Here is a 23690-nt window from a genome sequence, read left to right on the forward strand (position 1 = left end):
TTTAGAAATATAAGAACAGTCCCCTTTTTGAAATAATGTAGTTATATTTGTTGCTAAGTACCTATACTACTATTATAAAAGGAAAAATTTGTACCTATTTTTGTATGCTTGTAATGAATAGCCTCAAAAAGCAAAAATTCTTTTCACCAATAGAATGTGCTACGTTCTTCCAATTTGACATAGGATACATTTCGTTTTGAAAAAAAGTTAGGGCATCCTGGTAAGATTTGAACAATGTAAACGAAGGTGTAAGAAAAATGAGTCTTTCGTCGAATGCCCCCCCCCCCCCCGCTTTACCGAAAACTATTAGCGATAGAACAAAAATAATGTACAACAATATTGAAGAACATCATAATGTCTACAAAAAAACTCCGCGGTAGCATATGTCTAACTATTTGTAGTTATGTACTACAACACTATTTTTCACTTTAAAACATTAATGTAAATGCTTACCAATTTAAATCATGCTATTTATGTGTTTTTATATTAATCCTTATCCATATAAATTATTTTTATGGTCAAGACCACTTAACTACCTATAGAATAGTTTTTAAATTATTTTAAATTTGGACTTTCCATTCAAAAGAGTATTACGAATTCAAAAATTTCAAACAGTAAACAATACCGCCATAGCGTCGTGGCCGTTTGGTTTGCGATAGCAGTCTGAAAGCGCGCCGGGCCAGAAAATGTAAAAGTATAGAGAAGGTGAAAAAAAATTGCATTCTGGTTATGATGTTCGATATGGCGGTTAACAGAGCCGATAGAATCAAAGTAAGGAATTCGCCGTTGTCACTGCTATTTAGGCAGAATTGAGCACGTACAGTGGCAAAAATATATGTAAAACGACTAATTCATGCCAGAAAAATAAAGAGAAAATGCTTTTTGAAGAAAAATATACCAAAGCATTCCTGAGTCACATATGCGCGTTTTTTTTTTGTATTATATGAACCATTGTTTTCTGGAAAATGGTAAAAGTTTTAATTTATTTTTACAAAATCGGGAAAAAATTAGGAAACGTTTTTTTAATTTTATTTTTATTTAATTTATTTTTAATTTTTTAAATAAATTAAATATTTCAATTAAATTATACTCATTTCGACTATTAAAATTTGAAGAAGAAAAGTTTATGACCTTCATTAAATATGCATATTCGATTATTTCGTTATCATTTCCATAATTTGTGCCAATAGAATTCTATACACATGCATATGTACATATGTATATTATTTCTTTGGCATTATTTGACCTGAAATGTTTTGACGAAAGCAAATGCGAGCCATCTACATACATATGTATGTACATTACATTCATAATACAAGTGTCGCACGCTTCTTTTCGCATCTTCGTTGTCACAGTCAACCAATGGCCGAAATTTGCGGTTTGTCCAAAGCGTTCAAGTGCTGAACACATTGAGCACGACAGTACCTGCAAAGCGACCATCTGTCCAAATATTAAAATACCCACGTTCTTAGAGGACAACAGGTAGCTGCACAACTACAAAAACAAGTATAGAAACGAGATATTAATGCAAGCGGTGGACAATAATACCGGTGGTCTATTCTTCCTGATGCACATGGAGGATAGGGAAAAACGTTTGTCATTTCATTAATTTTGGCCACTATTCGATCAAGATGTGGACAAAGCTTTGCGCTAATAGCGTCTGGAATTGCGGCGACTTTTTTCTAGATGGCGGTCGTACTGCACAGTCTGTGCTTAAGTTGCCACTCAATTTAAACACAATTGATACTCCACATGCAGTTATTTCCGATCCAGTGCAATGGGAAAATTATTGATGCAATGCAAATGCAATGAGCTTCATTGTTTGGGATGAGTGCACAATGGCAACCATAAGAAATCACTTGAAGCACTTAACCTTCACACTGAAGGATCTTCGTCGAAATAACAACATCTTTGGCGTGTTGATGATATTGTTGGCAGGCGATTTCAGCCAGGCGTTGCCCAGCAATTCCCCGTGGAACGCCTACAGATGAATTGAATGTTTGCCTGAAGGCATCACCTTTATGGAATAACGTAAACACATTATCGCTAAGCACTAATATGAGAGTTCAACTTCAAAATGATCAAAGTTCTGCACGATTTTTCCAAAAAATTGTTAGCTGTTGGAAATGGAAACGTCCCAGTTTGATGCCGACATCTGGATTAATTACTCTTACCCAACGAGGTTTGCCGATTTGTAGATTCTCAATTAGCTCTTATTGAAAATGTTTTCCCAAACTCTAGTGGCGAATTATAAGATTATGCTTGGTCCAACGAGCAATTTTTGCCGCAAGAATAAATGATGTACACGCACTGTATTTCACCATTCAATCAAAAATTGCTGGCGATTTGGTGGCATTACCAAATCCGTTGATTCCATAACAAATACCGACAATGTAGTAAATTATCCAACGGAGTTTTTGAACTCTCTGGAGTTACCAGTATTTCCACTCACATAACTTGTTACACAAAGTTGGTAACAGTTATTATGATATTGCGTAATTTGAATCCATCGCGACTTTGCAACGGTAAACTGCCGACTCTCGGTTAAAAGACTTATGCCGAAGTTTGATTGAGGCAACCGTTTTAGCGGAAAGTACGCAGGTTAAAAATGTATTTATTCCTCGAATTACTAATGATTCCGACTGATCTTCCGTTTGACCTCACACGATTGCAATTTCCAGGTTCGCCTTGCGTTCGCAATGACAATTAACAAGTTGCAAGGGCAATCGCTTAGTGTTTTGCGGGATAAATTTAGAAAATCATTGTTTTTAACATGGGCAGTTATGTGTTCCGTGTTCACGAGGTTGGGGAAAACCATCCGCTTGTTTGTGTTAATGTCATAATGAAAAAAAAAAAAAAAAAAAAAAAAGAAAAAATACCAAAAAAGGTTTTCATTTTTTTTTTTTTTTTTTTTTTTTTTTTCATTTACTTAGAGAGTTCAACTAAATAACACTTCATTTTTGCATAGAAATGAATTCAGATTACTGTTGTGAAATGAAATATTAATTTTTCCTTTTCAAATACTCGTATAAAAACAAAAAAAAAAAAAAAATTTTCGTCATCTTTTAATCTACCAAACTAAATGTTTACAAAACGAAAGCCATCTGGTGGCGAAACGGAGTTCGCCGGGTTTGCTACAATAATATGTTAGAGTTTTATAAAACATTATGCTAAATTAAATTAGTTTGAATAGTTTTTATAACGTCAGTAATGTTTAAAACTTTATGGAGGCTATGATTTTCAATTGCAAACCACCAAATCTCAGTCATAACTTTGGTCCTTATAGCTGTATGTGAATATTTGAGCAAGCAGAACTAAGCAACTTCTCCTTGCCACATATAAAACACCCCGACTTTGCCGCGTTCTGAGTTTCTGGATATGTGAATACGCCAGTCTTCAGATTGCTGTAAGTAAAAATATAAAATAGGTAAATAATTTAATGTCAAACATAATTTTATTTGAAAACTCCATATGATAGACTTCATTAATAGCTATGAAAAAAACGTTGTATTACCTCTCATTACAATCGTTATACCACCAATCGCGCTCCATATTTTCACTGCACAGTTATCGCTACTTTTGTTCATTGTCATTATTGTTTTAAGTGGAGAATTCTTTCCCTCATATAATAAGAGAGCCCGTTACTGGCCGTGCCTGAATATTGTCCAAGCGCAATTAACTTCTACTTATCTTCAGCGTTGCCTATATCGAAGTAATCGTACTTGGTATTAAGTGGTTTCTGTTTCCCATCTTTACAATGCATTGAATCCAAAGCTCATGAGATCGTGAATTCGTCAGAGCATCGTATTTTATCCAAGCCGAGGAAGAAATTGGCCATTCAAGTTGCCGAAACCGTGTTCATACTCAACCCACTCGCGACAGAAGCCGCTGTCGTTGCATTGACGACGTTGAATTAGATCGCCATGGTTCACCGCCATGGATATCACGTAGGCAAGTAAACATTGAAAGGCTGATGAAGAAATTCTGGCAAATAAAGTTCATAAACACCACTCTTCGCATATTTCCCGTTTTCTTGGACGCATCGCTTCGGTACAAGAAGATGGTTTCTTAGTTGCAGGCGTGGCGCAGCAACCACATTTTTTGTTGGCTTCATACTAAAATTAAAAAAGTTTCTCATTTGTACGAATTTTTAGAATTTTTTGAAATAAATATTAGCTGCTTACCACTTCGTTGTAATTTTTCGAATCTAACAATTCGAGATCGTTTTTTTTACTTCACGAAGAAAGCTGCTCCTTCATTGCCCATAAATTCACTTTGATACTGAAAAAGAAACAAAAATATTGTTAGGTTTTATTAATACTCAATAAGTTAATAAATATATTACTCGCAGATTATATTCTTCTAATTTGAGGCTCAAGAACTCCATCTTATTGACCGCGCTCTTCAATAAATCATCGTCACAAAGATAGGTGAGAAATGGCTGAACGAATTGCACAAGAATATAAAAATTAAAATGAATCTATTTTATTAAATTTAAAAATGAAAATGAAAATACCGCTACATTGGCACTACTTTGAATAGATGCCGAACAGTTCCCAGAATATAAAAGATGCCCACACAGAATGGACAAGAAGATCAAACGATGATCCATTTTCCACAATTTCAGTCAAACTGAATGCGAAATTGAGGACTGTGTCTTAAATACTCTTTTTCGAGTGTGAAATTGTCTGGCTTTTATCAAATAATTACTCGGCTGAGGCGGTGATTTTGTTATCAAATTTGTGTATATATACATACATACATGTGCACTTATTGGTCGAAGGTTCTTATATAAATAATATACTCAATAATATAAGAATAGATTACCACAGATTGTAATTCGCTAATTTTAAGTTCAAAAGCTCAACCTTATTGACTGCTCTCTTCATTAATTCATGGCCACAAAGATAAGCATTTCAAATGAATTGCACAAGTATTTAAAATTAGAATGTTATTTTTATTCATTTAAAAGGAAGGCAAATACGCGTACATTGGCGCTGCTTTGAAAAAGGTGCCGTAACAACTCCCCCGAATACAAAAGAAGCCCGACACAGAATAGCAAAGAATACAGGATTTGTCCGGGAAAATGTAATAGAACTGAGTTGATTAAATAAAAATGTATTGTACCCAAATCGTTACAATACTTTAAAAAACTATCCAAATGGGCTTCGTCTGCAGTAGGAGGTCAGTCCTATTACTAGATACAGCGTTTATCTGTCCGGGAGAAATGTTGCTCTTTAGCGAAGTTGTTCGTAGTTGTTTATTTGCTTTACAGGAGTTTCATGGAGTTGATTCGTAAAAAACTTTTTGGATACCTACAATATAAAAAAAAAACTCTCATGGGCTCTGTCATTTCACGAAAGAAACTTCCTCTTAGTTTTTTTCGTTCGTTTTTAAGAGCCTATTTTTTTTGTTATATTGTTATTTTCTGTTGATTACAACATGTCGCTAGAAACTAGTTGATGTCACGCTCACATTTTAATTTTTAACCGGTTTACATAGAAGTACGGTTGAATAATTCGTATCATAGGATTTGATATTTTTGAGGGTCTCTTACTATATAGACGAGGAGTAGAGGAAAACGATTTTGCACTTAATGCAATTTGTTTTTTTTTTTTTCTTTATTATTATTATATTTTACATTGTACCTAGTATATAAAAGTAAATACTAACAACAATTCTAGTCTTAATGAATTAAAGAGATAGTTTAAAAGCTAAATGTTTAAGAAATACATTTGTTTGCTACTGTTGCCTTACTAGGTCGGAAGGATTTCTTGCGTTTCAACCCGGATTTCTCGCCCAGCAGTTTCGGGGGGGGGGGGGGGGGTGAGTCTGGTGGCGTTCCTCATTAACGTGCCTGGCTAAGCCTCAGTTCGTGAGACTTTGCTAATTTGGAGATTTCATATTTACCACTGAATTCACGATTAGATCACCCCGGTGCAGGTCACCAGATCTAATGTACCAAGGAGCATGCTGGGCACAATACAGCTTTTGATTGAGCAACCCGTAGGTTGGGCGCGTAAACCCAAAACTGGCTTTAAGACTTGATTATATAATAACAGTTTGTTTTGTATTATAGCTTGGATTTTCTGCCAACTGGGTGGTAAATTTTGCCAATTTCATATCAACTCGCGCCTTTTTTTACATGCTCTTTCCATGCGTAGCTTAGCATTTAAGGTTGATACCTAAATACTTAGCCACTGTTATGGTGTGGTATAAGGAATGTTATTTATATAAATTGGACAATATGTCGGCTTTTTCAAGATAAAGTCGACATGAATTAGTTTAGGGGTGTCGTTTAATTTGATGCGCTACTTAGATGCCCACTTAGTGATTGCGTTGACTGCTGTCTGCACTCGTCTCGACTAGATACTGAAGTTGACTCTCCAGCTGCCTAGCAAAGCTGTGTCATTCCGCAAATGTCGCTGTCATATAACTAGAATCAGACGGGAGGTCACTGGCAAAAAAGCAAGTAAAGCATGTGTCCCCAAAACCGCTTCCCTACCGCTACCGGCTTCTATCGGTTGCAAGTTTGAATATGCATCCTCTTGGGTTAATGCGGAAAGTATCCTATCGTTTTAAGTACGAAGCAATTATCTCACAAAATTGTTTGGGTAGCATGTATTTCAATTTGAGCAGTAGACCCGTGTGCCACAACTTTGTTAAAAGCTTGAGACACGTCCAAAAAGGCCGCCGTACAAACGTTATTTTTTTATCGATTGTATTTTCAACGAAATTAAACGATTCTGTGTACATGGTCAATTGGTTGCAATGATGGTCAACGGAAGCCAAATTGATGTGTTGGGTATTTCGGTGTTTCTGAGCGATTATTGAGTTTGAGCCTATTATGAGTACATTCTCGTTTTGAAGAATTTAGATAAGGCTGGCAGCAGCGAAAGGGTTTTTTCCTGTATGATAGTAACAGCGTGTACTGGCTTACCCGGCTTGGGTATCGTTTATGACTTCAGATACTTTCCAAAGCGATGGCACGTGTCTTAGGCATAAAGCACTGTTTTTATAATGTTTACAAGTTTTTCTGATACAATGTTTTTGGCAGAATTGCGTAATATTTCTCCAGTTATTAAATCGTACCCATTGTGTTTTTTTGAGAATTGTATTCCCCCGATAAGATTTTTAATTTCTTAATAGTAAACAGGAGAAATGCTGATGTGTGGAATCCATCCAATTGTCCATCGTTCCATCGTTATTTCGTAAAATGTTTTTTTCTCAAATGATTTGCAATACGGCATCTTTCTGTTCATATCGTTTTGGCCCATGCAGTTTCGCTTTAGTTTTAATGGTGCTACATGGGTTTTATTTGTTTATTAAATATTTCTTGTAGGCTTTCCATGCAAGTGAATAGTCGGTGGATTTTGGATTTATCAGCTGTGGAGTTTAGCCAGATAAGCTTTGAAATGAAAAAATTTTAAACTCTTTAATTTGTACGTCTTAGTTTCGCTGTAAATTTGTTAATGCTCAGTTTTTGAGAGCATAGGAAGACCTAGATTTGCTGCCATCTCCGTCGAAGCCTGCGCTTTTTATGGATACTTTCTAAGATGTGATTTGGGTATTAACCTATTAGATTTTCACGCGGTATTTGGTGTACTCTTTTCCACGCAGCATTTCGAATTATTTTTGTGAAATCTTCACCCTCACAGTCCAACTCAATACCATTCGACATGTGCTTAAGCTTTGGTGTCGACTTTATTCAATATATTTTTAAATTTAGTTTCCAATTAGTGGTGTTTATTGCATACGGTGGCTTGCGGGAAAGAATTGGCTTTTCATACAGAGTTAGCAGCACTGGAGAATGGTCAGGGCTTAGGTTCAGAGCAATCTTTTATACATAAATTGAGTTTCGGTATTTTATTGATTATAAAGAAGTCCAGAAGGTCTCTGGCAATTTCTGACTATCTGTAGGCCAATAGTGTGGGGGTTGGGTCTTCCTGTAAGAAAAACAAAATTGCATCCAACTGCTTGTATAGCTTTGAGAAGTTCTCGACATTTGGTGTAGTTAAAACGAGATCCCCAATGAGTTAAACGAGAAGTCAGAGTCAGGTTTGAAGAAGTTGCACGATAGGGAGTCGTCTTGGTCCTGAAACCTCGTTTGGTATCGAACGGCTCGGAGAAGGTTCCTCCCGACCTTGACGGAGCTTTTGGAGTGTTGCTCACGTCAGTTTACACAGCCGTATTAGTTTTGCGGGCATATTCAGGACATCGCGGAATGAAAGCAGTCCGTTACGTGATGTCGAAAGCAGCTGTTAAATCGTCGAAGAGGTGGTGGGTGTCGATTCTCTCCAGCGGGTCTTTTCCAAACTTTGACGCATGGTGAATATCTGGTCGGTTGCTGATTTACCAGGTCTGAAGCCACACTGATAAGGTCCAATCAGTTGGTGTTGACGGTGGGGGGCTTTTAATCTTTCACACAATACGCTCGGTATAGAACCTTGTACGCGATGTTGAGGGAGGCTTATCCCACGGTAGTTGGCGCAGATTGTGGGGGTCTCCTTTTTTATGGGATTGGGCATAGCACACTTAAATTCCAATCGTTGGGCATGCTTTCATCGACATATTTTACAAAGAAGCTGATGCATGCTCCTTATCAGTTCTTCGCTCGCGCGTGTTTGAATAGTCTCGGCCCCCGCCGCTTTGTTTGTTTTTTCAGGCGGGCAATTGCTATTCGAACTTCTTCATGGTCGGGCAATGGAAACCGTCTGCTCCATCGTCATCGATTGGTGTATCGGTTCGCCTTTCTCCCGGTGTTGTGTGTTCATTGCCATTCAGCAGACTGGAGAAGTGTTCCCTCCATAATTTTAGTATGCTTTGGGCATCGGGTTGCTAGATTCACCTAGGGGGTTCTACAAGAGTTTGCTCCATTCTTGAAAACTTCTGTAAGGCCGCCGCATTTTTTCCTAGAATTTTCGAACATTACCCTGCCGGCCAGCTTATCAAGCTCTCATACTCACGTATTTCGGCCTCTTTTTCTTTTTCTGTCTGCAAATGCGTCTCGCTTCCGTCGTCAAAACTCTCGATATCTAATCCCATCCCGTACGTGTTGTGGTCGATCGTAAACGTTGCGAGGTAGGCAGAGCCTGTTTTCTCTCCGCTGCAACACGGCAGTCCCGTCCTACCAAGTGTTTTTTTTTCATATTCTGAAAACCATTGGTTTCGGTTTTTGAAGCTTTACGTAATGGAGCTTGAAAATGCCGTCTCAAACCGTTCCCCTTATAACCGAGTTGTTGACGAGTGGCTCTCAGAGAGCAGAAGTGCAAGTCAAGTAGAAAATCGTTCGGCTTTTTTCATTGGGAGAGGTTTTTTTTACTTGGGCGGGTCCCAAACGCCAGCGCACAGCCCTATGTTTCGCCTTCTCACTTTAGCTCGCCTTCAAGCGGATGTTTTCTTAGGCTACCCAGAGGATACTGTGTCAAAGACCGGAAGTCGCGAGCTGCTTGAGCCATATATAAAAATAATCGTTTATGGCCACTCCCAGAGGTGAAACCGATCCCCCCCAAAGAACTGTCCTCACTTGCGTGAACTTCTACACAGGACGTCATTTCCTGCTAATTTGACTAATTTTAGTCTCGAAATATTTTGAGGAAATCCAGGAAAGGTGTTTTTTGTTGTTGTTTAACGCCGAGAAAATAACGAAACATTTATGTTCGTTTTTTCTCTCTAAAACTCTAAGAACGGCTAGGATTTTATAGCTTGTTATTTTAATATTGAAATGCTTGTCCCAATCTAAAAAGTAAGACAATATGGAATTACAAAATTTATACACATATATATAAATTAATTGCTGATGATTAGTCTCGCTAAAGCTCGAAAACGGCTTTACTGATTGACCAATATTGGTCTTGAATTATATGCGGAGGTCCAGGGAAACATTTCTGAAAGCAACCATAATAGTATTATGATTGATTTGGACAACCCATTGGAATGTTTTGTGCGCTTTTTGGTGTTGATCTTTAGTGATAGTGACATATTTCTGCTTAAATGCGCGAGATCTACTCTCACTTAGATTAATTAGACTTTACGATGCCAAGGAGAATACTTGTATGACCTGACTTAGAACATCATAGTCACTTCAATGTTAGCACAGCTTCCTCGTGTTCTAGCCGCTCTGATAACCAGAAAGAGACAAATTAAGAAAAAAGTCATATTTTTTGCCAAAATTACGATTTTAGTGAGTCGCAATGAAGTAGATAGACTTAGAAGAAGCGAGTTCGTACACATCAAACACAACAACAGCGGGCACGACATAATGAAACTGAGCGATTCCGCAGACGCCAGTTGCTCCAGTGATCCTGAACCAGCTGCAATCCACTATGGATCCAGGGCCCAATAAATTATTGTGTCGACAAATCGGCCATCACTTGGGAGAAAATAAAATAATTTGTTAATATTGCAAGACGTAAAAGTGATGAACATACTAGATTATGTTGCCCTGAAGCCAAAATAAAACTGCTACAATTAGTCCCTCCACCAGATCTTGTTACGTCAGAAGAAACAAAATTTACCCACAGTCGTAGCGAACATAATCAGCTGTTCTGTGACCAAACAAAAGTGGCAATAGTAAATACTCATTACTTAAATAATTTATAATATACTTAGTCAAATCTGATGAAATACCGTGGTTGATCGATGTATTCATTGCGCTTTTGACTGTTAACTACGGTCACCTCCCTGCTGATCCTCCGAAAACAAATTCATGATGTAAAAAAAACCACGAATATCTGAAAAAAAAAACAATGAGCATAACATCGATTTTTGTGCGGCTTTTTCGTGGTTGTGGCTTTATTGAGGCCAGTCTAAAACATGTTTCATACCCAAAAATATCCATCAAAAATCATTCGAAACAAACTCGCGAGTATATGTCGAGCATCTTTTGCCATCTCTCTAACGCTTGCCTGACGATGTTCAATCACCATATCCTTCACTTTTTTATAATTTTCATCAGTTTGAAAATCGTCCTTAACGAGGCATGTCTTACGACCCATCTCTCGACTGTCTTTGAAGGCTTTGTACCCTCCGTAAACCTTGCGTTTTTGATAAAAAACTGAATTACCTTAAGCCTTTGTTCTAACACTTTGCAATTTTGTTTATTTATTGGGTTGTATAATAGTTAAATAAATTGTTGTGAAACTGGCACGTAAAAAAAGCTACACTGTGTGTTGTCCACGATTGTGCGGCGTAATTTTGATCTAAGATAAAAATTTCAAAAGAAATTTTGACAAAATTCTGAAAAAACCGCGTTTTAAAGATTGGAGTTTACTCTGTTCCCCACTCTGTTCTCTTTCTACAAAAACGCTGGGAGACGACCGTAATTATTCGAATTTCAACTTCAAAATTTGAGAGAATGCTTACTATAGTGTATACTGATAATCCCACAACAAAAAATCGATTTCTCGAAAGTTTCACCCTTAGCAGCTGCTGTAAACAAATTGGTTGAAAGATCGTGCTCATACATACGAGTAATTGGCATAGTATTTACAGACAGTCCTACCAACTTAGCAAATAACATTTTTTAATATAATTTAATATAATTTAACTTATTTTTTAATATAAATTTCCGGACATTCGTACAAATGTAAATTATAATATGAAACTATTGCTTTCTTCTGGAATTGAAAACACACAAGATTACTTTCATTCCCTATACTGTTTTTAGGAATAAAAGGATGTACTATTTGTTGCTAAATAGAATATGCAAGGTTTTGTAAAACATTATGCTAAGTTAAATTAGTTTCAACAGCTTTAACGTTAGCAATGTTTAAAACTAAATGGAGCCTAAGGTTTTCAAACAATCATCTCAGTGATAATACTTTGGTCTTATAGCCATATGTACATATTTGAGGGAGTAATAATTTCCACGCCAGGCATTCCACACTACGCCTCTACCTTTCTGAGTTTTTGGATATTCTCCTCCTAAATATAAACCATTCAGATTGCTGTAAGTAAGAGGTAAATAATTTAATGTTAAACATGTTTATTTGAAAACTCCATAGGAAAGAAATTCATTCATAGCTATGAAAAAAACGTGTTTTACCTGTTATAACAACTATTATACGAGTACCACCAAGCTCCTCTAGATAGTACTGCACAGTTATAATGTTTGTCATGACCATAATCTTTAGTGGTAAATTTTGCGCCACGTTGGGCAGAGAACGAGTCACCGGCCGTGCCTGAATATTGTCCAAGCGTAATTAACTCATACCTATCTTGAGCGTTACCTATATCGAAAAAATCGTACTTAGCAACACGCTTCTCATTTTCAAAATCCTCCAATTGAAACCAAAGCTCATGGGCTCGCGAATGAGTCAATGCATGTATTTTATTCAAGCCGAGAAAGAAATTGGCATTCAAGTTGCCGAAACCGTGTTCATACTCAACCAACTCGCGATAGAAGTCGGTGTCGTTGCTTTGACGACGTTGAATTATAGCCCATGGTTCACCGCCATCAGGATCACGAAGACAATAAACATTGAAAGGGTGATGAAGAAATTCAGGTAGATAAAGTTCATAAACGCCATTCTCCGCATATTTCCCGTTTTCTTGACGCATCGCCTCGGTACACGATGCTGGTTTCTTGGCTGCAGGTGGCACAGATTCCTGATTTTTCTTTATTTCCTTTATTTCACGAAGAAGCTGCTCCTTCATTGCCATTAATTCACTTTGAATACTGAACAAAAAAAAAAACAAATAATTGTTAGGTTTTATTAATACTCAATAAGTTAAAAATATATTACTGCAGATTATAATTCTCTAATTTGAGGCTCAAGAACTCCATCTTATTGACCGCGGTCTTCAATAAATCATCGTCACAAAGATAGGTGAGAAATGGCTGAATAAATTGCACAAGAATATAAAAATTAAAATTAATCCATTTTATTAAATTTAAAGATGAAAATACCGCCACATTGGCACTACTTTGAATAGGTGCCGAACAATTCCCCGAATACAAAAGATGCCCACACAGAATGGACAAGAAGATCAAACGATGCTCCATTCTCCACAATTTCAGTCAAACTGAATTCGAAATTGATGACTGTGTCTTAAATATTCGTTTTCGAGTGAGGAATTGTCTGGTTTATATTAACTAATTACTCGGCTGAGGTGGTGATTTTGTTATCAAATTTGTGTTTATATACATACATATGTATATATGTACTAATTCGTCAAAGATTTCTATATAAATAATATGTATACTCAATATTATAAGAATAGATTACTACAGATTGTAATTTGCTAATTATACCCTGAACAGGGTATATTAAGCTTGTCTCGAAGTTTGTAACACCCAGAAGGAAGGGTCGGCGACCCTATAAAGTATATATATAAATGATCAGTATGTCAAGCTGAGTCGATTTAGCTATGTCCGTCTGTCTGTCTGTATATATACGAACTAGTCCCCTACCTTTTAAGATATCGTTTTGAAATTTTGCAAACGGCATTTTCTCTTCGAGAAGCTGCTCATTTGTCGGAACTGCCGATATCGGATCACTATAACATATAGCTGTCATACAAACTGAACGATCGGAATCAAGTTCTTGTATGGAAAACTTTCACATTTGACAAGATGTAATCACGAAATTTGGTATAGGTTATTTTCTAAGGCAACAGTCTAATCTCCGAAGAAATTGTTAAGAACGAATTACTATACATAGCTTCCATACAAACTGAACACATAGTTACTAACAGAAATGCACCTGTGAAGGGTATTTAGCTTCGGTGTAACCGAAGATAAGGTTTTTTCTTGTTTTAAGTTCAAAAGCTCAACCTTAATGACCGCTCTCTTCATTAATTCATGGTTACAAAGATAAGCATTTTAAATGAATTGTACAAGTATATAAAATTCAAAATGAATTTATTTTATTAAATTTAAAAGGAGGGCAAATACCGCTACATTGTCGCTGCTTTGAATAGGTGCCGAACACTTCCCCGAATACAAAAGATGCGAACGCAGATTAGACAACAATACAGGGTAAGTAATAGGACTGAGATGATTAAAGAAAATTTATTGTACCAAATCGTTACAATACTTTAAAAACTATCCAAATGGGCTCTTTCTGCGTCGAGGCAGTGCTGCCGAAGGAAATCAGTCCTATTACTTTCTGAACAAACCCTGTATCTGCCAGAAATGTTGCTCTTTAGCGAAGTTTCGAAGTTGTTCATTGCTTTACAGGAGTTCAAGGAGCTGATTCGTAAAAAGCTTTTTGGATTCCTGCATTATAAAAAACTCTCATGGCCTCAGGCATTTCACTGTTTTTCAAAGGTAACATCTTTTAGTTTTGTTGTTCGTTTTTAAGCCTATTTTTGTTATTATTTCAGTTTTCATTATAACATGTCGCTAGATATGTGGTTGATGCCCACATCCCATTACTTTAACCGGTTTACATAGAGTACGGATGAATAATCCTTATCATTGGATTTAATGCATCTGAAGGTCTTCCATATAGAGTTTTTTTTTTGAGCAATGCAAGGAATCGATTTTGCACTTATTGCAATAATATCCATAAGATTGCAACAGTTTTGAAAACGAAATTATGTACTTTAGCTGAAATATAAAATATCATTCATGAATTTGTGATTTTAAATAACCCAATTCCGATCACCAAAACGAAAGAATACACAACCGGGAAATACCTGATTGAAACCACATATTGGCCACATGATATCATTTTATTTAAGTCCATGAGGAGTAGTCTTATTTTAGAATACCTGCGCTTGACGCGTATTTTTAACAGACTCTGCGGCCTCATTATCGATACCTCTTCCATCATAACGTGGGGACCACAGACATTTCAACCATAGTTTTGACAATTCAGGACAAGTGCACAAGAAATACTCCATTTTTTCTCTGGTACCTTGTTCGGGTTTCAAATTGTGTTAATCATGCTTCTATTCAGATCGTCGTATAGACACTGCATGGGTTTTTCAATGTTGATCACGTTTTTGGGTGTTAGCCGTCTACCATTCTTGGCTATCTCGTCTACTATTTCATTGCCCCCGATGCCCTTGTGGCCTGGCACCCAGTAGAAGTGAAGTTAGTGAAAGTGCTTGTTTCTGGCAACACTTTCCACTGCTGCCCTGCAACCCAAAATACTTCTGGACGATATGCAATACAAGGTTACTGAATTGATTGCTGCTTAGCGTCTACTTAGATATTGGCTCTCGAATTGATTGGAGGTGCTGAAGTATAACCATTGGCAACCCTTCTCGTATTCAGGCTAATTGTTATCCGCCGAATTTGTTTAATTTTTAAATTTTGTTGTGTGCTACATTTTAAGTAGTGCAATTGTTAGAGGTAATTTACTTTGCTTACTTAAATTTCTTTCTTGTTTTTATTCGTTTCCATCTTTGTCCACAGCTGTTCGCGAGTTTCTTACTTTTCGAGTATTACAGTGCATCTCAAACTGCTCGCTACATTGGTTGTTATATTTGATAACCATCAATTTTTATTGCATTCATTTGTTATAAATATTTTTGTCATTGCTCGTTGTTCATTTATTATTTACCATTTTTATATTTTTATTTAATATTGTTTTTTTTTTGTTTTTTTTTTTTGTTTTTTTTTTTACCCAATATGACTTGTAACCTTCCGAACTGCTCTGTAAAAGGCAAGTCGGAACGCTTTGTTTATTGCTGGCTTTTTGTTTGGCTTAAATGTGCTGGACTGACAAGTAGGATATTGGATTCAATTCTTGACAGTAAGGGATTGCGCTGGTCTTGCTTAAAATGCGGACCAACTGAAATTGAATTGGTTAAAGTCCTTAGGCAAGCGCGCAATGGTTTCAAGGAGATTGGTCATGAGCTTGAAACCCTTACTGAAAAATTTAGGCGTTATGAAATGCTTTTTCAATCATTTAAATGCCTAAATATTCAGGAAGAGAATCAAAAACCTTCATCAAAACGTAAACGTCCGTCTGATGAAGATACCACTGTATCTTCCTTAAAACGAATGGCCCCACCCACTATTGACCTTATTAATCTGTCATCCCCTTGTCCTCAAGGTGAGAAGGTTCAGTCTGCTCAGGACACAGTGAAAATTGTTACTGAACACAGTAAGCGGAAAACTTCCCAAGATCCGCCTGCAAATACGTCCAAATCAGGTAATAAAAAACTTAGTGGTAATACCGCTGAAAAAGGCAGTATTTGTCTCGAGGACTTGCTGCGGATACCACAGTCGACGATATAAAAAGTTACATCTCGTCGAAATTAAAAACGGTAGGTAAAGACATCCGTAAATTTAATTTCAAGTACAACAGGGATGTTTCGTCGTTTAAGATCGACGTGTCCGCTGACAGTTTTCAATTGATACTTGACAACTCATTCTGGCCATCTGGGGTCTTTGTGCGCGAATTCGAGCACAAACGTGATAAGCCCCCTGTAGTTATCACTAAAATGCCAAGAAATCCCGTAAATACAAAAAACTAATTAAAAATAATTCGCTGATTGTTTATTATCAAAATGTTACGAGGTCTTAATACAAAACTTACTGATTTGTAAATAGCATTCATTGTAACTTTAAAATCATTGCTTTCACAGAGACTTGGCTAAAGCCTCACATTTTTGATAATGAAATATACAACTGCGAATTCGAAATCTTTGGATATGACCGGCTGAACAGAAAAGGAGGTGGTGTCTTGTTTGCTGTTCATTCTTCAATTCCATCTGAAGAAGTCGATGTTCCGCATGCAGACTTCATAGAATTTAAGTGCATTCGTATTTGCGCAAATAGTGGCCATATCTACTAAACTTTATCTTATATACCGCCTCACTCGGACATATGTATATTTGCTGCACGCTTCTTTAATAAATAATGTTTACTCCATGGTTAATAATACTGATTCTATGATTGTTTTGGGAGATTTCAATTAACCGTGCGTGTCATGGAAATCTGTTGATGATTACACCATTCCTATTTGTACTCGCTTATGTTTTAATGAGTTCTTAGATGAAATGTTGGAGTTGGAGTTGTCTTAAACAAATTAATTTAATTTCAAACGAGATTGGTAAGTTCTTAGATCTAGCTTATGTTGATAACGCTTCAATGTTCTCCGTTCGGCCAGAGGACCCATATCATCCTGCTTTGGAAATTAACATCGAAATCATATCCAACTTTGCTCATAATAATACACAGACTTTTGTTTTCGGTTCAACTTTGCGAAAGCTAATTTTAAGAAGATTAATTACGAACTTTTTAAAGTAACTTGGCCGGATTACAGTGGCATTATTGAATTTAGTGCTTCCCACTTTAATGAAACTATTTTAAGCTCATTTGAAAAATATGTTCCGAAGTGTGTTGTTACTACGCAAACGGAGGAGTTTCTAATTTATGGTTTTTGAAAGAATATGGAAATTAAAAAATGAAAATCTCGTGCTTTTAAACTTAAAAAAAAAAAACTGGTTTTAGTTGCTGATTATTCATACAATTATGTCTGACAGTTATAATCCCGTATCAACTTAATCCTTAATTTTCGAGAATGCGTTTCTTTTTTGACAATCTATTTTCAACCAAGTTTTGTATAAAAATTTCGAATTGCGGCTGCCAAGCTCTCATAATTTTTGAAATTATAATCGATAATTTTTTTCCTATTATAGAGGAGGGTTTTATGAAATTACCCTCAAAATCTAACATATTATCAAACAAAACGTTTTATATTTTAATTAAATGATTAAATCTACCTATCTATACAAGGTGGGTTCCAAAGTAAACAGGACTTTTTGCATCTGGCGCCCCTGGTGGCGCTACATACGTCGACTGATGGTTTTCCAAAGTGGTCGTGAGGACATAAATGACGATCAACATTTGGGCCAATCAAAATCCGTGATCACCGGAAATTCCATCGAAACTGTGCGTGAATTCATCCAAAAAAGGAAAACGTTATGGAGACGTAGAGGTCATTCGAAAGGCTAGCACCGGCATACTGGCGGCCATACCGGACAACGAGCTAAAACAATAGTTCGACATACTTTTGGACCGTGCAAAAGGCAAATTGAAGCAGAAAAAGACAATTTTGAATAATATAAATTGATTTTGCCGAAAACCCCTTTGTTCTTTTTTAAAGTCCTGTTTACTTTGGAAGGCACCTTGTACATATATTCCGTCGAAATCTAAAAGTCAATTTTGATATTTCATCTAGTCCCTAAAACTGCGAAGCTTCTGCATACTTAAGCAGAGCAGTAATATAAGAGGTGTTCCTGCTCCCCTGCACTTTATGTATGTATGTATGTACATATGTATCGTCGTTACTAGTATCGTAAAGTATTTTTTGGAGGCAAACCCATGATGTCAATGAGGTATTGACCATCTTTACCCTGAAAGTACTTTATATGTAATACCCAACCGGCTCGTGTGTGCTGGTAGTAAGTTGAGGCGTGTGAGTAGACCAACAACTATTCTGCAGCCCTTTCAAAAGCATATAAGTAAAACGCACGTAGCCCTTTCGCATGATCTTGGCGATCCTGCATGACCATCTCATCATGATCAGTATGTGTGCCCTTTAGGAAATTTTACTACGCACCGTTTCAAATGACGTCCCTGATTACTATACTGGATCAGTGGTCAGACGGATGGCATTTTTAGTGCGATATTCCGGAAGCTTGTTAGCCTAAGATCCAGTTATATTGATTATGACTAATAATTTCCGATTGGTTCCTATGAGGTAAGACTTATCGCAGCTGTGTGGAAGATGCCGATGATGCCGTAGTCGGCATTAAAAGGCAACATTCTCATTCCTTTTATTTCTATTCTGAAAGAGAGAGAGAGTGGGAATCAGAGAGACAAAAATAACTTCGATTTCGAACTGAGCCTAGTTTCTCTAACTTACTGATGAGTACAGTAGACGACTACCTGCAATTAATGCTCTATGAGAAGAGTGCGTCAGCAGCAAGTAGGGTTCGGAGACAAAATCAACATTGGCAAATTGATTAATTAGTCATAATCTCCTTTACATAATATATAGTGAAAGTACAACTCTCATTAAACAGTTAACAATGCTCTCGCACAACTCACGCAACCAGCAGCATGTAGCATACAAACTAACTTTGGCATAATTTATTGCTACGCTTCCAGAATTGTTTGAACTTTTGTCCGAAAACTAAATTAGTATAATTTAATATGTGCACACGTAAAATATAATTAGTGGTTAGTGTGAAACGTGCAAACGAAATGGACGAAATGTGGGCAAAAAATAAACATTTTTAGTTAATGAGTTTTCAAATTTGCAATTAATATCAATACATGATAAAATGTATGTACTACCTATACCATTTGTACGCATGTAATACACAGACTTAATTTGCCATTAGTAGAAGAAGTATATGTGTGTATATTACTAATAGAAAACCTTTAAATTTAAGGATTAAAAATATAGAAATGGTTGGGACATTTCCATTTATTAGCATAAATCGATTCATACACGTGTCTTTTAAGTGGTCAGTGGTAGCACTGTACTCGGCATCTGTGTGGACAAAAATTTACGTACTTTTTCAAATATTTAAAAATATGAAAAAAACCTTTTGAATCGCTAGATGGAATTGATGATGTAGTATCTCTAATGTTTTTGAGTATTGGGCAGTTTTGGCTGACAAACTCTTTACTGTACATAATTTAGAAATAAACTACTACAAGAAGTTTGAGCCCATAACTGTGATTGGACTCAACTTTAGGTGGAGTTTCTTATATGATTAATGACATATTTGGTGCCGACATAATTATTTTTGGCCTCTTTGTAAAATATAATTATATACTATACGTATAAAAGTAATTGAAGAATTAAATTGCAGCCATCGAGCTGATGATGGTGATGCTGATGCTGATGAGCTATATAAGTATTAAATCATCATATTATGTTCAGCTTTCCGTGGCACGTTTAAAATAATGGAACCTTTACCATACAACTATATGGATCTTCGTCAGCCAAAAATGGAACAGACGACTTCATCTGACAAGAACGACTATCATTCTTGCTGAGGGCACAATACGAGGTTTGACAATTAAGTAATGAGACTGATTTTATTGCCGCACTTGTGGTAAACCTATGACCTTGAATTCCCTTCTCTTTTTTCGGCATCTCTCCCCTCTCCACTGATATATGCACCATCGCTTTAGCTTGTTTAGTTCGCCTGGTGCGTCAAGTTGAGTAGACGTGTGTTTGTAGTGCTCGTCACGAAAATGGAAAAACGAAATCAAGAGCAACGCGAATGACTGTCGCCGAAGACTGTTTGGAAGAAGTGGTAAACGATCCCACGCTGCTTGATCGAGTTATTGCAGGCGATGAGAGCTGGTTTTTCCAATACGACCCGGAAACCAAATGCCAAAGCTCACAATGGTTGTCCCCCGCCCGAAAAAAGTTCGCATGAGCAAGTCGAAGGTGAAAACGATGATTATTGCCCTTTTTGATAGCCATGGAATCGTACACAAAAAATTCGTTTCATCGGGGAAAACTGTGAATCAAGTCTGCTATTGCCAAGTACTCGAAAGATTGCGAAAACGAGTCAACAGGGTGCTCCCAGACATCGCTCGTAACTGGATCCTTCATCACGACAACGCGCCGTGCCACACCACCCTCAGCGTGTCCTAGTATTTGGCTTCTAAACGGATTGCCGTGTTGCAACAGCCGCCTTATTCGCCCGACTTGTCACCCTGTGACTTTTTTTGTTTTCTAAAACAAAATCGGTGGTCAAAGGACGATTACGGACATCCAGGCGGCCGTGACGAGGGTACTCGCGGACATCCCAGTCGAAGTGTTCCAGAAATGTTACGAAGCATGGAAAACGCGCTGGAATCGCTGCATAGCTGCCCAAGGGAACTACTTTGAAGGAGATGGCAGAGTGGTAGAATAATTTTCAAATATACGGTTTTTATGGAGTCAGTCTCATTGCTTAATTGTCATACGTCGTAGACCCTAGGTCGCGGTGCATTACCTCATTAATAACCTATCATTCTTGCTATATAAGGGGAATAAGTTTAAAAAATTTCCATAATGAAACAGACAATGCCAAACCTCAAGAAATATTCTATGAATATACTTAGTACTTCTCAAGATGTCCCATTTCAAGTAGTTTCGTTTAAAGGACAGTCGAGAGACAGACAGTTTAAATAAGTGGAATGGGTTGGATTCTTAAACATGACTTCCAACCAGTTCAGTAAGGTTTTGACTTTAACCTTTACTTTGCATAACATTTGCAAATCTCTGCTTTTATGGGTGAAAAAGGTAATTAGGATGTATAAAGCCCTCTCGACGTACAAAATTAATATTCTGCAAGTGTCCGTGGAAGAATAAGTAATGGCAAAGAGTGATGAGATGGTACTTGGCGGGTTCAAGAAATAATTCCTTTGTAAGATTTTTAGCCCTTACAGTTAGACCGCGTCTCCAGTGCGTTCTCACAGTAGTCAGATCAATGTAAACCGAACGGATTCGGATTTTTATCTGTTCAAAGATGGTCAACTCGGCAGCACTCCTCAAAATTACTTCATTGATGTTTCCTGCAGCCACAAAAACAAAAACAATCATGTCACCGGTGAAGCAGTCAAGTAGAAGAACCAGCAACGAAACTTGGTGTACGAGTCTGAAGAAGACGCGCGCGTATCAGAGGTGTTTTTACGTCAGGCCGAAATCCAATGACGATGATAGAACTAACTAAAGAAGAATATGGACCCGAATATTTTTTTATAGTGTAATGAAGACTTCCAAAACGAAGTGTTACATTTTTCTTCAGCTAAAACAGAATAAAAAATGTTATGTAACGATTGAGTTTAAAATGAAAAAAGCTCGTAATATCTCTTTCTAAAAAAAGTTATTTAATGTTGCTATTCTTTGAATTTAAGTTTACATTTCGACATTGAAACATTTTGTCACAAAAAACTCATATTAAGATTTTTTATGGTAGTGACTAGATTTCTATGGTTATTCACGTTAAACATACCTTTATTAATGAAAGAAATAATTAATTCCAGATTAAAAAAAAATATTTATTAATCTGCTTAAATATTAATTGCTTTGCCTCCAGCGCATATTTATACACATTAGAGGACAAAGGGTTGGAAGTTGAAACAATTATTGGCTTATGTAATTTTTTAAAGCGCAACTTTTAATGTTCTTTAAAGCCTGAATAAAAATTTGCCATTGTAAAGTGCATGCTTTGTATGAAAAAATTTGAAATTTCTAGATTTTACATACATATATACATGCAGATATAACCAAGTGCATACGTTTTTTATAACGGGTGTTCTTTTATATGCGCGATTCTGTCACAAAAGAAACAGAACTTTTTCTGGTGGCGCCACCTATTGGTGGGTATATGAAATAAAAAGTTTGACCTCTTGTTGACATTTCGTAAAAATGTTAAGGCAATTGGATAACTACAATCGATGTTATCGATCAAAAAGTGACGGCAGCTTTTGGTCATCGGTCTAAAATGCATTTTGAACAAAGAGTAAATATTAAATTTTGTTTTAAACTTGGGAAAACGTTTACTGAAACATTTCAAATGAAAATGAATCAAAAGTTTATGGTGATCGTTGCCTATCTCGTAGTAATGTGCATGAGTGGTTTAAGCGATTCCAAGAAGGTCGTGAGGACCTCTGTGACGATCAGAAGTCGGGCCGGCCAGAAGTAAAAAATAAAGATAATGCTGATTTGTTTTTACGATTCCGAGGGTATTGTACACCGAGAGTTCGTCCCACCTGACCAAACGATTAAGGCTGTGTTATACCTTGGTATTATGAAGCGTCTTTTGTCACGCATTCGTCGTGCTCGACCACAATACCGTGAGGCAGGGTCCTGGCGACTGTTGCACGATAATGCACCGTGTCATCGGTCGACGCTTGTCACTGACCCTACTCCCCTGATCTGGCACCCTGTGATTTTTATCTATTTGGAAAACTTCATTTGCCCATTAAAGGACACTGGTTTCAGGACATTTCAGCTATCCAAAAGGCGACGACTGATATTCTCAAGAGCATTGACCTTAATTGACCGGGCTAAACGCTGTATCGAAGCAACTACTTTGAATAAAAAAATATAACATTTGAAAAATATTAATTTTTTGCTGTTTCTTTTAACAGTTCTGTTCTTTTGAGATAGACCTTGTAGTAAGACTTTGTCCATAATTTTATAATTCTTAATTTATTCTTCAAAATCTATGTCCCATCAAAATAACCCTCTTGGTCCCAATAAATTTGTACCAACGTTTTTTCCAATCCTTGAAATAGTTGTTAAAGTAGCGATTCACGTTTAATGTCTTCAATTGACTCAATACGCTGGACAGCCAACTGAACTGAAACCAAGAGATATCGGCCCATAATTCCAACATCATTTTACGAAATTCTTCGCACAAAGACGCATAACACTCAACTATTATTTCTTGTTGTCATTTTAGCCGGTCGGAAGGAATTCGGAGTGCACGGCACTTCGATAAGCGAAGAAAACTATCAACATAATCTTAATTTTTGACGAGTTTTTTTTGGTTTGACACGTTAGTTGCCCGATTTATTGTTTGTTTCCGGGTTGTAAGCACATATCCAAAACTCATGGCCAGTAATAATACGTTTCATGGCATTCTGGTAGTCGGCCTTGTTTCACAGACGTTAACGCGACGCTGTTTTTTGAAAAAATTTAGTGATTTCATTTCTTTGGCTTATTTTCTTAAGCCCAAATGATCTTTCAAATCCTTCGCTGGTCCTT

The 23690-nt window shown here is 36.8% G+C and overlaps 2 protein-coding genes across 2 annotated transcripts in view; one reads left to right on the top strand and one right to left on the bottom strand.

Moving 5' to 3' along the window:
* The window catches only part of LOC105233636 (ryncolin-2-like), a 237845-nt gene that overhangs the window by 34822 nt on the left and 179333 nt on the right, over positions 1-23690 (top strand). The window lies entirely within an intron of this gene.
* LOC125775768 (techylectin-5A-like) lies at positions 11680-13070 on the bottom strand. The gene is made up of 4 exons (XM_049446380.1): positions 12911-13070; positions 12747-12841; positions 12047-12679; positions 11680-11948 (listed from the first exon to the last, which is right to left on the bottom strand). Exons 1-4 carry the CDS (start codon positions 13004-13006, stop codon positions 11810-11812), a joined length of 963 nt encoding a protein of 320 aa, XP_049302337.1. The 5' UTR covers positions 13007-13070; the 3' UTR covers positions 11680-11809.

This window comes from Bactrocera dorsalis, chromosome 1 (assembly GCF_023373825.1).
Source record: "Bactrocera dorsalis isolate Fly_Bdor chromosome 1, ASM2337382v1, whole genome shotgun sequence".
Taxonomy (NCBI): Eukaryota; Metazoa; Arthropoda; class Insecta; order Diptera; family Tephritidae; genus Bactrocera; species Bactrocera dorsalis.